The following is a 16,588-nucleotide window of genomic DNA, read 5'->3' as shown; positions in this document are numbered from 1 at the left end:
TTTCATCATACGCAAAATATTGTTGATAGTTTATAGTTTATTAATCATGTACAGGGAATCATGTACTCTATGCTTAGATTGTCCTATTTATGTATTCCTGTAGAACATGCGCGTGTCCGATGTGGCTGGTTTTTCAGCAACTGGTCCCGTTCAGTCGTAAGGCGCATGCAGCAGTTTTTTGGATTTCTCTCATGTATTTGGGCTTGATCTGATAAATTCAGTGGGTTTTTCTCTATTCTAGATATTGTATAAACTGTCAAGCCCATGTGTTAATCTTAGAAAAGGCTCTCGTCAGTTGTTCGCTAAGCTTGCTTATGCTACTTTTATCAGTGATCGTCAAATCAGAAAACCGTTATCTTCTTTGATCGTTTTTATTAGTCTTAAGTTTTTATCTGCCCTTGGATATACCACTTCTGTTCTTCATGTTTGTCCGGTTTTGAAAGGCTGGTTGCCAAATCTCTACATAAAAGGGATTAATAAATTGGCCAATTATTATTTCTAGTTCGGTGTTTTCTTTTAATAAATTGACCAGTTATTGTTTCTAATTCGGTATTTTCCGAAACATAAACAAAACTTCTCATACAAATTTCTTCTGTCAGAAATATTAGAAAAGAATCGCACAATTCAAAAACGATACAAACAAACTTATTTGATTGCTAAGTGAGAATGAATAGTGAGCTGTCAATCAGAAATATAAACTTGCCAAATACCTACATAAAAACACAACAAAACTACCCTTTTGAGCACATAACGTCTCTTTCAATTTTTACCCACCACTCGCAAGGATGCAAGGAAATGAATCTCATATCACCTCAAATAAATTTAAAACAAATAAGAGTCGGGACTCTACATAATATTAGTTGTCTATGGTACGAGAGACCTGACATGTGCATTTGCAATGCATAAACATAAACAGATTCCTAATCTTGAAAATTCTGGAGATTGTTTTGGTCTATTGATTTTTCTCTGGCTTGCGCTGGGTTAATTCTTTGGTACAAATTGCTTATGACTTTCTTATGAGTTATGACTCAATCAAGTGCTTTTCTATTATTATTGTTGTCATTTAACCCTACAATTACTCGGAAATTATTTAAAAGTTCAGGTGTATTGTGAAAAAATAAGTCTTCAATTAAAACAAGGTTCTCAAAATAAATTATTTCTTTAATAATATGTAATAAATTAGATTAACCGTCTTTCCCACAATATTGACGTTACACAATTAGAAAAAAAAAAGTTTCAATAAATAAAATGGGTGGAGCACAATCTTTGAATATTAACCAACAAATGTCTCCGAAAAAGAATCAGGAATCTATCTCAGAAATGAATCGCATAAAAGTAAGCTTGTTTTATTATAAAAGTTTACTAATTTGTTTTTGAAATATTCACATTAAATGTTTGTGTAAAGATTGAACGATGGATACAGATGCACTATCAAATAAAAGAACGTGAGGTAGCTATGAGCTTAGCTAGGAATCGTGAATTATTCTTTTGGATTACCGGATTTTGGACAACATCAGCTATAGCTTGTATCTCGTACTACCAACGGGTGCGACGAGTTACAGTCCTAGCCCCTATTCTTCCATTTACGTTTATAACGGCCTATTATGCGGACTTGGCGTACGGTAGCAAGTTGCATCGGATTCTTGGTAGGTCATACTTTACAAAATATTTATGCTCATAAATACGTATTATGATTGTAATAATGCACGTAATACAAAGTAAAAGCCAAGTGCTATTAATTATTGATAATTGTTAAGGATTACAGGACAGTTTTAAGACACAGAGATATGTATTTATAAAGAGTTTGTGGTTTTAGGATAGTTTTCAGTAATGAAACAATTTTTTATAAATAACCAAGATTTTAAAATAATATTGGAAAAATATTTATAAAAATATAATTGGCGTGTTCCTAAGAAAAATTATAAAATATATAAAGAATATGTTTACGTTTTTAAATATCTATACAACATTCACAAATTAATGTATAGGTATAAATAAAGAATATGCCTGTAATTTGTAATATTCATTGAGAGATTAAAAATTGTCTGATAAATAACTAATATTATGTTATACGTGACCAAATTGGATATGTATACAGATTTAGAGAACATACCTTTCCTTTTACGTATCCATTTTTAAAATTATATAAAACATTTAATGAAGCATTCCATAGTTTAAAAAAAAAAAAAACAATATAAAATATTTTAAAAGATACATTTTTTAAAAGGTTTTAGGCTGTTTTATTTTGTTTAAGAATACAAACATTTATCAGCAATGATAATGATGGTGGCCTTATTAACTAAAGGAGATTTAAAAAAGATACATTTTTGGATGTCATGACTGTATTTCAAGAAAATAGTAAACTTAAAAAGACGTTGGGATGCGACCCTCACTGATAACTTTCCATCCCGTCTGTTGATTTGACTTCCTTATAACTTTCACAAAATATTAATAACAAAATTTTGTGTCAGATAAATAATTTGAAGTCAATATCTTTCTTTGTTTCCAAATACTCTTGAGTCGAAAACAATTTCTTTGTCCGTTTTTCTTTTTGTAGGCTTTCGTGATTTGTTAAAAAAAATTGTCTAGAACTATTTCGCATAAGATGGGTCAAAATCTATTTTAGGTGACGAGATTTTTAATCAAAACCCAGTTTAGTTTATTTTCGTTTATTTAATATTTTTATTTTGTAATTATTTATTTATTCATTTATATATTTATTTATTTATTTTTGATATTTATTTATTTACACATCTACGCCTTTTATATTTTTTATTTATGTTTAATGAAGATTTTTAACAGTAGCTTTTCCTTCAAATCTCGAATTTAAGCTTTATAAAATTGATTACAAAATATATATTCGGCAGTAGTAAGGAAGCATATATACCAATCTTTGTAAATTGTAGGTTTAAGTATGAAAAAGGTAAACACAACATTTGGCTACAAATAAAATATAATAATAATAATTCTTCGTTGCATACAATTATTTTCGAGATAAAACGATTTTTCCCTTCTTATGAGCAGTGACAGTTTTTTTTCACCAAATTTTGTTTTCATAATATACATATACGTATAGCTTAAGCTTATGGCGTTCGATACAATACGCATATTGGAGTTTAAATTTATTTATTTACAATTACACAAAAGGGACGTATTAAATCGTAAATGACTTATGTAACGGGAATTTGAGAAGTACGAGGGGTAATAGTTTTTGTAACGTCTCAGGCGTACATAACTTAAGAAAAGTAATTACTAAAGAAATTAATAAAGTATAGTCATTTTATCTTTTCAAACTTTGTTTACTGTTTTATTTTTTTTAAATGGATATTTAAAATTATAGACACATTTTATCCCTCAGAGATCTGAATAATTAAACTACAAGTGCAAACGTTAAAAATAATGTATTTAGTTCTTATCTTAAAATGGATGGCTATTGAAAAAATATGAAAAGTTTTCTCGTATTCTAAGAAAATTATAGATATTTTCTTCGAAAAAATTCCCATATTGTTGAATTTTGATGGAGACCCTCATTTATACTTTGTAAACATTCCCAAAAAGTTTTTTTTTTTAATTAATCGAAACTGTTTGTTTTTTTTTATTCTACACAAACAAGATTAAATTGCTTATTTCGTACATGACACTTTAATGCATTTGGTCAAAACAAAAACTTTATTTGAGATGGATACATTTTGTTTATTATGTGATTTAAAAACAAAAACTTTTTATATTGAAAAAAAAAAGTTTTAAAGTGCTACGAGAAAATAATTATTTTGTTTGCATTTTGTTCATATTTTTTCACATAATGATCTCTATCAATTATGTAGAAAACATCATTATGTTCATTTTTGTCATCAAAATGGGGGTGTGTACGAATTTTGTAGAGATATCTCGTAAAACATCATCTCCTTTAATACATAAACCTTACGACTGTGCCAGTCACGAACTTGTTCATGTATCCAAAGAGTCTCTTAAAAAACATTTCCTCTACTTTAAGATTTCAAAATTTCCCTTCAAAAGGTTTGTTTTCAAAAATTTAAATGCCAATTGATTTCGTAAAATAACCATCATTTTTAAAGATTTGTATTCGAAACTCGTTAGAGCGATTTTTTTTTAATTTATTTGTATATATATACTAGCTGGTTTACCCGGCTTCACCCGGAAGGTATTCAAACTATTTATATACAAAAATGAGGATGAAAAAACTACTATTTTACTAGGCCTTAGTTCTCAACGGTCTGTTCCGCCACTTATTATCTCTGCACATATTTCTATTACGGGTATGATACTTCTTTGTAAACAATATTTTGTGTTCTTTAGTGAGGCGCATACACATGCAGATTTTTTTCGACAAGGGAGCAAGCAGCATAAAATTGTCCGTGGGTAAAATAGGAATTTTTGACGTCAAGGCCTGCAACCTTCAGTGTCTGTCCCTGTGCTTTATTGATAGACATAGAAAAATAAAGCTTTATAGAAAATTGTACTCGTTTAAATTCGAACGGGTATATTTTAGTAATTATAGGTATCCTGGGAATGAAAACGACTTGACCTTGGGCTGAGCCGGAAGTAATTTAGCTTCAATCACGTTCCTTTGCATAGTTACTATCCGTAATCTAGGACCATTGCATAATTTCGGTGCATTTAAATTCCTCATAAGTATTATTGGAGCCCCTATTTTCAAGTCCAGTTTACGGGGCGAAAGTCCTGATGTATTCAAAGAATTAAAAAAATCAATTATAATATCAATAGCATTATCTTGTTCAGTCAAATTATCAATAGAAAGATACGTTTGTTCATGGGTCTGAAACATTGAAAGAATTTTATTTTTTATTTTATGCTTGTAACAGAATCATTGTTCCAGAATCATTTTTAGGTGCTAAAATTACACTTTGAAGTAACCAATCATCCGTTTCAAACTCAATTTTCTTGAGAGTCCTTTCTGCATTATTATCTGTATACCTAACAAAAGTTTTTAAATATCGACAACGAAAAAAACTTTCCGGCCGTACGAACGTACGTACAATAGCACGCACAGACATCTCACTATTAATCTTTTATATGAACTCTAGTGACCTTGAAACGAGAAATGTTAAAATTTTCAAATTATTCGAATTATCTGGACCAACATAAAGAATGTAGTTTTGGTTTAATTGTAAACTATAAACAAGTAAACACTTCGACACTATCATAAAAAACACTGAACAAAACACTTGAGCATCGAAACGACATCTAAACATGTGCATCGGCTCACATTTCAATCCCTTAGCCACACCACATCAGATCCAGAATAACGAGGTGAATTACTCCGGTCAGCATCTTAAAAAAGGCAATCGAGATCCAGTCGTCCAGCTGTATAGTTGTGTTTCTTTTTCTTTATATTTTTTGTATTGTACCTAACATTAAGTTTTGTTTGAAATATTGTTTTTAACTATAAGTGCAATAAATTAATTGGGGGTTCAACCGGGATCCCTTCAGCCTAAAATAAGATTTAAAAGGAAAAAGTTAAATTCAGTGCTAAGTTGTTCTTGACAAAACCTATTCGCCAAATTATTCTACAAGGCAGAAGAAGGAGCAACACAACAGTTAGAAGCAGTAAACACCAGGCAGCAGTTCGAGGAATACAAAAAGCTTTGAAAGGAAAATCATCAGTATACCAATAAACGGCCTATGCACATAATTGAGCAAGAACTAAGTGTACTGAGACAGGGTCCCGCCACAATATTAGAATTTTACAACGCGGTTAACTGTAAGTTAAACTTGTTGACAAATAAAACTATCATGACGCACGGTTCTAATACACTGATCTCAAATGAATTAAACGCTATGAAAAGGCGTAATGCCCTTGGAATATTCATAACTGGCATAAATGGTCAGCTGCCTCAAATCCTATTTTCATTAAATCCACCAGATTTGCGCAACGCACTCGCTAAGGCACAAGAACTGGAAAGCAACAATGTAAGAGCACATTTTGCATTACAGTTTTCACAACGTGAAGGTGAAAACATGATATTGGCCAAATAACCGAGCAATAATAGTTTCCCACATCTCAAGCAAAATGACTATAGGCAACTACCACAGCTCTTCGAACCAATGGTTCCCGGTAGTTCAGCCAACAGGTCTATTAATAGAGAGGATGTAAATCAGTACAGACAAATAAATCTAAACGCTAACACACAAAATCCATGTAGACAAGGAAACAATTATAACAATAGCCCAGGTACGCCACGTTGGCAATACTATACAACAACAACAACAGGGATAGCGTCCAGCACTCTATCCAACCGCCTCCAGTAAAAACTGAGAAAGTGTACAATATTAACGAAGACAAGACTACTTTTTTAGACCAAAAGTAGGACTCCCCCACTTACGGCTAAGAGTAAACGGTAAAAATATTAAAATACTACTGTCAACCAAATATCTTAGATAATGCCATTTTACTTGCAATATTCAAACGCGCTTGCACTGTAAATTGGGAAATAATAATAAATACATGCCACGAAGCAGCAAACTTGTAAATAGTACGAAATATTAAAAGGAGCAAAATTGCTCAGCTCAATAAATGCTGAGATTAATTTAAATAATACTCTTAGTCATGGAAACATAGATAAAATCTATTTTGACAAAGAAATTAACATAATAATAAATCATATTGAGGAGCATGGTACACTAGTGGAATCAATGATGAAGAAAATAAAAAGTATTCACTCAAACATTGACACTACACTTCCATTCAGAACAGATGTCGTAGCGGTTATACGCACTGTACACGATAAACCTATCTGGAGTAAACAGTGACCTTATTCTTTATCAAGAAGGAATGAAGGAGTGATTAGATCATCAAAATCACCATACAATTGTCCTGTATGGGTTGTACCAAAAAAAAGATACAAACGATGAGGTACGCCAAAGAGTCGATTAGTTATGGATTATAGAAAACTGAACGAATGTACCGTTTCGGATAAGTATCCAATACGCGATATTAATGTTATTCTATCGAACTTAGGAAGGCTTAATACTTCTCTACGCTAGATTTAGACAAATTAGACTTTGTCGGTTATGTCGTTTGACAAAACGTTATTAAGATTAATCCAAACAAGCTAGCAACAATCAAAGAATGCCCTGAGCCAACGACTCTACGTCAACTCAAAAGTTTCCTGGGTATGCTAAAACGAGAATTACTAAGCCACTCACTAAATATCTTCAAAGTGATAGTGGGCAAGTATCTACCCATATGGCAAAAAAGACTAATATAAAATAATATGCGGACGCTTTAGAAGCATTTATTGTACTAAAGAACCATTTTATAAACGAAACCGAGCTCACGCACCCTGATTTCGCAAACAAAAAAGAACTCTTTGCAATCGTCTTCGGTTTAAAGCGCTTAAGAAATTATTTGTATGGCGTCACAAATCTAGAAATTCACACAGATCAACAACCCCTCACGTTTGCACTTTCTCCAAAGAATCCGAATGCGAAGATGAAGAGATGGCAAACTCTTACAGAAGAACATGCACCAAAAATGGTTTACAAACCGGGTCACACTAATGTAGTCGCTGACGCTTTGTCAAGGCAGAATTTAAACCAAATTTCTGATTCTAATACTATAAATTCGGCTGAGAGTAGTGAAGAAGACGACATGCAACTTCAGAAGTTGTTAATGAATTAAAAGCTATCTTAAAGGAATACTTTAAGAACAAACTCATAAAACCCAAATATTACGATATAGCAAGTAAAGATGATCAAATATAATCATTGAACAAACTCATAACCGAGTGCATAGAAATGCCCGGGAGAATGTGTAACACTCTACCCTATAGCCTCTTGGTGAGGAACCTATTCCAAAAACAGAGGGAGAGTCCTTACACATTGATGTAATGTTTGCCGAAAACAAAAATTCATTACATGCATTGATGCATATTATAAATTCTTAAACTTAGTATGCGACTAAGATCCTACGTTTACATCAGCTTCTTTCATACCACTTATGGAAAGGTCAAATATTTTTTTGTACCTATACACTATACTCTAGCCAGTCACAGTACGACTAATGGTCAAGTAGAACGAGCCCATAGAACACTTAAGGAGATAGACAGATGCATTAAAGAGGAGTATAAATTAATAGATATTGTTAAATCATTATTATAACAGCTAAGGAATATAATAAAACTCTTCACTCTTCGACTGAAAAGAAACCTGCAGATATACTGTTTAATAAAATTAATCATTCCGACGTTCCGTTAAAATTAACAATGGCCCAAGATAAAATGCTTGAGGTTCATAATAAAAAACGAAAAACTATAGAAGTCCAACCCAATGATACAGTGTATCAAAAGACTACTGGTGTCCACTGGGGCAAATTGCAATATTAGTATAAACCTCGAAAGGTGTCCCAAGATTTAGGGAACAAAGTTAAAATTAGAAATGGCAAGATTGTCCACAAAGATAATCTTAAAATTTATTTCCAGACAATGGACATCAAATTCGTTCTACTTTTACTAGTAGCCCAATCCAACAAGAGAAAACTACCTACTGATAGAGACTAGCGAGCCTCTCATTTACGAAATCAGGAAATATCTCGATGACACACGTGAAAGCATTAGATGAAGCCATAAAGAAGCTTATCCAGACACACCCAGAGGGTGCCTATCCCCTATTATGATAATAACCTTATCATAATAGAAACATTACTAGATCAATTAATGATCACACGCTCTAACCGAGCCATATATACCATAGGCACCATATGGAAATGGATAACTGGTACGCCTGACCATGACGATGAACCGACTATCGAAAATAAAATTAAAGATTTGATAAGAAAAAATTATAAACAATTTGCTACTACTGCAAAATTATTTAAGGCGATCAGATCGGCTACACCTCGTATTAGAGACGAGTGGGTCACAGAGAAATGTAAAGTGATCATTTTCGAATTACAAAATATGATAAACACATTAACGTTAGCCAAATAAAAGATTCTGAACCCAGCCATATTTAATATTAGATATATAAGAGAAATTTTCAATCATGAAGCTTTGAAAAACTTTACAATAAACGACTTAATCGATAACTCAGAATTTTAAACCGCACAAAGAAGAGAAGAAATAATTGTAATATACATTAAATATCCTATTATATACAATAAGTGTAAACTGTATGAAGCAAGGGCTATCAGTCAGAAAGACGGTAAGCTAATTTTAGGGAAATAAATAATAAAATGTAACTCTAAATTCTTGAATATTAAAAATTGTAAAATAAACACATGTGTATTGTGAAGTTAGTAATAACCAAAGTTGCTTATCTGAGTTGCTTTACAACCAAAAACCTAGGTGTAACAAAATCATACAAAAAAACCTAGCATTAAAAAATATCAAAGATGGCATCATTCTTGTATCAGGACATCATACAGTCAATAAGGTAACGCTGGACGGAGTCCATTTAATCCATTTCGACAGTTCCACAAATATTGATTGTAAAATATATGAGAATACTACAGGACAAATCAACAACTTCTTAAAAAGTTATACCGTCAACGAATACGATGTTGGACAATATTTCGAAGCCCTAGAAGAATTAAAGTTTGAAAATAAAAACCTACTCCAGAACTTCAAAACAAAAGTTACAAATAGCCCAATCATTTCCACATTCGGGTGTATAATACTAACAATCGCAATCATAATGTCTTTCTTATATTTAAGAAATCTAGTCAGCCATATCTAACTAGAGATGAATACATCAGCCTACAAGTACGGGACATCATGCACAAAGTCCACACATCACCATAGATATCGGGGCAATATCTTCTTAACCATGTGGGAAGTTAACACTCCGATCCTATCATATAAAAAACACTGGGTAAACGAACAAAACATCACAAACAATAATGCAATCTGGAAACCATAAACATAATTGTTTATGACCCAAGCTATCCCGTAATCCACATGAGCATCGGAACGACATCTAAACATGTGCATCGGCTCACATTTCAATCCCTTACCCACACCACATCAGATCCAGAATAACGAAGTGACTTACTCCGTTCAGCATCTTAAAAATCTAGTCGTCCAGTTGTATAATTGAGTTTCTTTTTCTTTATATTTTTTGTATTGTACCTAACGTTAAGTTTTGTTTGAAATAATTAGTTTTTGTTTTAACTATTAATAAATTTATTATCTGTGCTAATAGTTAAAACAAAAACAAATTATTTCAAACAAAATAAATTTATTATCTGTGCTATTAGTGAAATAAATCAATTTACATATTAATAAATACTTTAGGTTAGGTACCTATCTATCTTCTCATCTCAAACAAAGTGCTAAGTGTACGGATTCCCTATGAAATTGTATGAAATACCTGCCTACCTACCCATACCCTTTATACCTAAAATTTGAATTTAAAATCAAACCCACATCCTGAAAAAAAAATCACCTTCCAATTGATATTTATCTACAAAAAAAAACTTTAAAGGTCAAACAAATATAATCTTTAAATATTGTAGAAAAACTTTAAGCCAAATAAAAGCAAAATACCCCCCCCCCCCCCCCCAAAATATACATAACGATAACCAAACGTATAACTACCCCCATATTTTTCTTCTTCACAAAGATCGTACACAATGAGAAGCAGCCTTATGAATGTTCCTACATATTCATAAATAAAAACAAAAATCGGTACAAGATCCTTAACAGCTGATGTAAGCATACAAACATTTCTTTCATCACTTTATCAGACAAAATATCGTGACATTTTTGTTTTCCCCTACCGTTTTTCATATAAAAGTGCATTGATATAAAAGAAGGAAAACAATTTCATCGACCCTCGCATGGAAGATCTTGCTATATGAAAACTTATACAACAATAGACTATAGTAGAATGAAGGAAATTGTGTTGACTTTTTGGTAGGAAAATTAAGTATATCCCTTATTCTGCTGGCTTCTTAAGGGAATGGAAATAATATTTTTCTTTCGCTCCCGCCGAACTTCTCCACTTTCGATACTAGTGCCAACGACTCGGCATCCTGTCGCTCTTAAAGTTTCTGCTCATGAGAGATAATATTTTTCGAGTATTTCATATTTTTATTATAATAAAAATAGATTTTTTTTCAAATTAATATTCAATAAAATACCATTTAAATAGTCTACGGAAAATTCTCTTTGTTTTGACAGCATATTTGTTAAAATTAGTTCTGTATGAGAGCCGAAAAAGGGAGACATACTAACAAAATAATATAGGTATATGATGATGATTCGTCCAGACGAAATTTCTATTCTCGACAAACAAATTTCCCTCAGCCATAAGTGCACTATTTGCTTTGCACCCGAGAAAAATGCACTTCATATCAATACGGTCGTAATATTTTGAAGAAAAAGATGCAATTAATTTAAATAGAACGTGCATGCAAAATAAAATTTCAAACGTTGAAGTCATATTTGATATCAAGTCCCAACATATCCGCTCTCTAAATTTAAACCAAAAACGAAATACCTACGTTCGTTATTGTCCAATTCTTGGGATCTATACATATTGTGGGACAAAGTCGAGATTTTAAAAATAATAAAACAAGAATTCTAAAATTTTGCAACAAAAATCATCCGCACAAAATTACAAGCAATTTGACGAAAATATTTTGCACGTACAATTTTATTTTTAATCAGTTTAGCTAAGCTTTTGTAACATTGATTCATCTTTTATAAAAATGGAAAAGAAACTAAAGAACTTCAAAAAAGCCACTTAAGACAAAAAGTAAATGTTAACCTGAACGAAACTGCCTACCCAAAAATAATTCTGAGATCTATGAGTCAGCAATTCTGGACAATAATCTTTATCTAGGAAATATTTTACATAAGAATCCCTTAGGAACCTAAAGGTTGCGATTTCATCAAGATCCACCAATAACACAATATCTTGCTGCTGATGAAGTTTTAAATAAAGCTTAATGGAGGGAAACAGTTTTGATATTGAATATTCAATCGTTCCCTTTCAAGGATTCATTCATGATACGCATAGTTTGCCTCAAAGGAAGTGGTAAGGTTTTTTAATTTAGAAATTCAAGGGATTTTAACCTTTTAAAACATATCTGTTGCAATTTCAAAGTCCAGACAATTAGTTTGGCTTTTTCATCCACATATGTATGTAAGTAGAAATGAAAATTAAGATTGGGTTCAAAATGGAGTAGCTGTCACACACAGTTTTTTTTCAGCTGAAGATTTGGCCCAAAAAACGAAATCTTTAATCCCTATAAAGACTAGAACTATTTTTTGCATCCATGCGTTAAAAAATTCCATTTGGACATCAAACTCATGTTATTGGTGAAAACACCGTAAACACGGAAAACACACAGAATTATGAAAACAATAAAAACGAAACATCCAACCAAATCCTGCGAAGCAGAAAACTAATTTCTTACTGCAACAGACAAAGTCTAATAGCAAAGCGCAATAAGGGCGTGCTGTTAAAAAGACATTCGGACAATCGAAAAGTGCAAGGATATGATAATTAAGAGAAATCTTCGAGTGCAGAAAAGATATACAAATGTGGAAAAAAATTACCAGCTAAGCAACTTCTACGTGCTATTAAAGAAATAAGAAACAAATAGAAGTATCGTGAAACTAAAACGAAAAAGATTATGCACAAAAAGCAAAAAGAAGACAATACGAAAACGTAAGAGTTATTTGACGTAAGAAGGATGCCCAAAAGAGAAGTGAAAAGATAGAATAATTGGAAAAAAAGTCGAAACGAAAGAATAGCAAATACACTACATCGAAGAAAAAAAAAAACAAAATCTCACAAATTTAGAAATTTAGAGAACAATATCAAAACTCCCTGCAAAAGTTAGTGAAAATCAGGTAAAAATTAATTTTATGAAAGAAAACCAAAATTGTCCAGAATTTATTTATTGTTTTTGAGAAAGAATGTGTTTCAAACACTCAAAAAGCTAAATAGCACTTTTCATTCTGATGTCATAAAAACATTTAAAATGCTAAAAACCATTCTTCGACTTGTATTTGTAAAACATGCAATAGGTACAGAATTTCAATCAATAGCTTTTGATTCGAGCTTTAGAAGCCCTTAAAAAGAAACTCTCAGATCTTGGTGGCATGCAAAACATAGTTAGACTGAAAACAAATTTAAAGTATATGATCGACGTTATGGATGGTCTTGCAAACGGATCAACTGGACTCCTTAAGCTCATCACAAAGAAAGAAGACAATGCGGAAATTGATAATCTATGGTTTGAGTTCCTGGAAAAACAATCTGTGGGATTAAAAGAGAAACTTAAAATGGATGGATTTAAAATAACATCGCTAGAACACTAATACCGATTTCCCGAAAAAACACTACGAATGCTTACCAAATATTAAGGAAACAATTTCCGCTTGTACATGCAGAACCTCTCACAATGCACAAGATCCAATGGTAAACATATAGCTCTGTTTGCTCGTTTTTAAAAAAGTTCAGAAAAATTAGAAGGCCCATGATATGTATTTTGAGTTAAGTCGGGTAACGTCTCTTTCAGGCTTACACAAACTGGGGAAATTTAAGTCACCCGAAGCATCAAAAGGAGAAGACTCGATTTAAACAGAGCTTTATCGTATGAGAACGTTTCGAAGTATTGATATTGCTTTTAATAATTTCATCCCAGGAAGAAAAAGTTGCTTGTTGCGTTATCATAATGCTCAGTCTCTAAAGAAGCATATGAATTGTGTTTTATCAGATAAATCGTACTTGAATTTTGACATTCTTATTTTTTCTGAGACCAATACAGTTTTTTCGGATACAACAGTTACCATACCTGGATACAGATGCTTTTACAGGTCAGATGAAGGTTACACTTCCAGCAAGCCAAGAGGTATTATGTGCTTTAAAAAGAAAATTAAGAAATTTTAGATATAACGGCACCTAGATTTAGACAAATTGCTACTAACTTGGAACTCAATGAGTTGGTTTCATTCAAAGTGGACGAAATTATTGTAGTTTCGGGTTATAATTCTCCATCAACTTCGTTTAGGGAATTTGAAAGTCACCTGAATTAATATTTATTTACAATGAGCCTTAAAAATACAAACATTATTTTTAGGAGAAACTTTAACACAAACATACTAAACGATTCTAACAGTCTGCTGCCAACCTTGATAGATAAATGGAACACGAACGCAGTCAACTGATGGAAATACCCAAACGATTTTCAAACAGAAAAATTGAAAAATGGAGCTTTTTTGACAAATCAAATGGCATTTATATCTTTGAATACAAATCTATTTTACAGGTATATTTTTAAATCTTATAAAAGTACTTTTTTAAACATGCCGAGTCTTGCGAGTTAGCACCCGCAGCATTATATAAAAACAATTTTGTGCAACAAAAATAAAGTTTTTAACATTTTCGAATCAAATATCTTTTCAAAACTTTGAGATATTGACTTCAAACTACTTTTATCTATTAAAAAATATTGTTCTTAATATTCATTAAAATTTTGAGAATTTTCTTACAAAAAATAAAAACTTAAAAGAAAAGTTGGTAAAAATGATTTTAGACTCAAACATTTTTTTAAAAATTTGAGATTATGGCTTCCAACAAATTTTAACTTATAAGAAATATTGTTTTTATTTTTCCGAAAAAATTTGAGAAAAATCGAATTGACACTAAATTTTCCAACTAAACTATTTCTTTATATGAAAAATATTGTTGGTAATTGTAAGAATAATTCAACTAACAACTTTTTTAACCCAACACGAAAACCTACAAACTTTTAAGCAAGACAAATAGACAGACTGTATGATGAGTGGATCGGCAGTCTAATAGTAACTACATATATACATATAAATAGTAGCCTTAAGCTCCTTTTAAGAATAATGTAAAATATTAAAAAATAAAGGACATAGTTATAAAATTAATATTCAGATCACTTTGAGAAAAAAATTCTTAGGAGAATTTAAACTAAATGCATTAAAAAAAAATATTATTTTTTTTAAGATGGTGGTACGCGGCGGCCGGCGGCGTTCCTCTTGCCGTATCTCTTTGAAACTTGATTTTTCAATATAATTTATTTTTTTAGGCAAAACACTGGTTTTATATAATAAGAATTTAGAATTTTCTTGGGCTATTAAGAATTTGGATTTGTGTACGAATTAATTATTTGAAAGGGTTGGTAATATTTTCATTATTGACGAGATTGGAATTTTTATTCTTATGTTCTTACTGTACTATATATATACGATTAATTTATTGAAACGCCTTTTATTTGTGGTTTTGATTATTGCAGCTGAAGCGGATATGATAATGCAACGTGAACAAGAACAACTTCAATGGCCTGGAGGATTACCAACAGTTGCCAGCATAGACGAAGCTCGTGTGGAAGTGGAAATGGAAAAAAAAATGCATCCGCATCCTTCATAGAATTGTAGTGATTTAATTTGAGATTAAAGTATTATTTGTATCTAATACTCGTATCTTTTTTATTCCCTCAAATAAATCACAGTTTTGTCTCCTTTCAAACCTCTAATTGGTATATCAGTATTTGGTTTTGTTTGCCAAGGCAAGAAATAATAAAATGATGATTGCCCCTTGCCATAGTATTGTATTGACATAGGGAATTACCAATAATAAATCGCTAAACACGCGTTTAGGTATCGTTGAGTTAAATTTTAACAGCGAGTTAATTTGCGTGTATACTAATAACCAAAGTAAACACGTCTTTTACTAATTAACCTTCTATTACAATATCTACTACATTCTCTGTCAAAAAGACAGCATTGAATTGACATTAGTAAATTTTGCAACATAAAAAAAAACAAAATTATTTTAGTAAAATAAAATTGAACAATATATATTTTAATTAAAATTATTGCGATTTCGATAAATAAAGGGTTCCAAATTTTTGAAAGAAAAAATAAGAAAAAACTAATTTTTGAGAAACAATTATTTATTAATGACTTTTTAAAAAAGGTACATACGTTGGTTCATGTTTAAAAACTAAATTAAAAACTTATTCTACTTAAAATGCTACAAAGAAAAACACACTAAAAATAAAGTTCAGTCCGTGCTCAAAAAAAAAACATAATGCTTATAAACTAAATTCAAAATAATACTTATGTACTTATCACAAAATAAAAAAAAATCCTTCAGTTTGTTGAAACAAAATATTAATGGCTCTTGGAATGATTCAGAAAGATTTTACAGACAATATATATCCACCAATCAAATTCCAGTGTAGGAAATGAAGCTAAATTTATTTAAAGGCACAATTTTCCATAAAATTCAGGTTCTGGTGGATTTGATGGGGGTGGTTTATTATTTTATTGCATCGCAATCAAATTCTGCGATATCTTCAACAAAATCCAGAGTGAACATTTCAGCAATTTCAAAATCGATCTCAGAAGGTTCCTCAGGAGGTTTTCCACCACCGATCACCCTCTGTGTTCGATTAAATTGACTTAAATTGGTCCACGCCTCCTGCTTGAAGCGGCTCCATCGGTCCCTTACTTGTTTCGGCGTCAATTCAAAGCCACTTGCCTGAAACGTTGCAGCAATATTTTGCCAGGCTATAGCTTTGAATTTTAATAACTTGCCATCATTTCGCTTAGAATTTATA

The 16,588-nt window shown here is 31.4% G+C and overlaps 1 protein-coding gene across 1 annotated transcript; it reads left to right on the top strand.

Annotated features, from left to right (window-relative positions):
- The first annotated feature begins 574 nt into the window (after positions 1-574).
- LOC129953426 (plasminogen receptor (KT)) lies at positions 575-15,440 on the top strand. The gene is made up of 4 exons (XM_056066656.1): positions 575-1,139; positions 1,224-1,335; positions 1,406-1,646; positions 15,260-15,440. Exons 2-4 carry the CDS (start codon positions 1,249-1,251, stop codon positions 15,391-15,393), a joined length of 462 nt encoding a protein of 153 aa, XP_055922631.1. The 5' UTR covers positions 575-1,139; positions 1,224-1,248; the 3' UTR covers positions 15,394-15,440.
- The last annotated feature ends 1,148 nt before the right edge of the window (positions 15,441-16,588 follow it).

Source organism: Eupeodes corollae, chromosome X, assembly GCF_945859685.1.
Source record: "Eupeodes corollae chromosome X, idEupCoro1.1, whole genome shotgun sequence".
Lineage (NCBI taxonomy): Eukaryota > Metazoa > Arthropoda > Insecta > Diptera > Syrphidae > Eupeodes > Eupeodes corollae.
The sequence above is the reverse complement of the archived record's forward strand: the minus strand, read 5'-3'. Positions and strand labels throughout refer to the sequence as shown.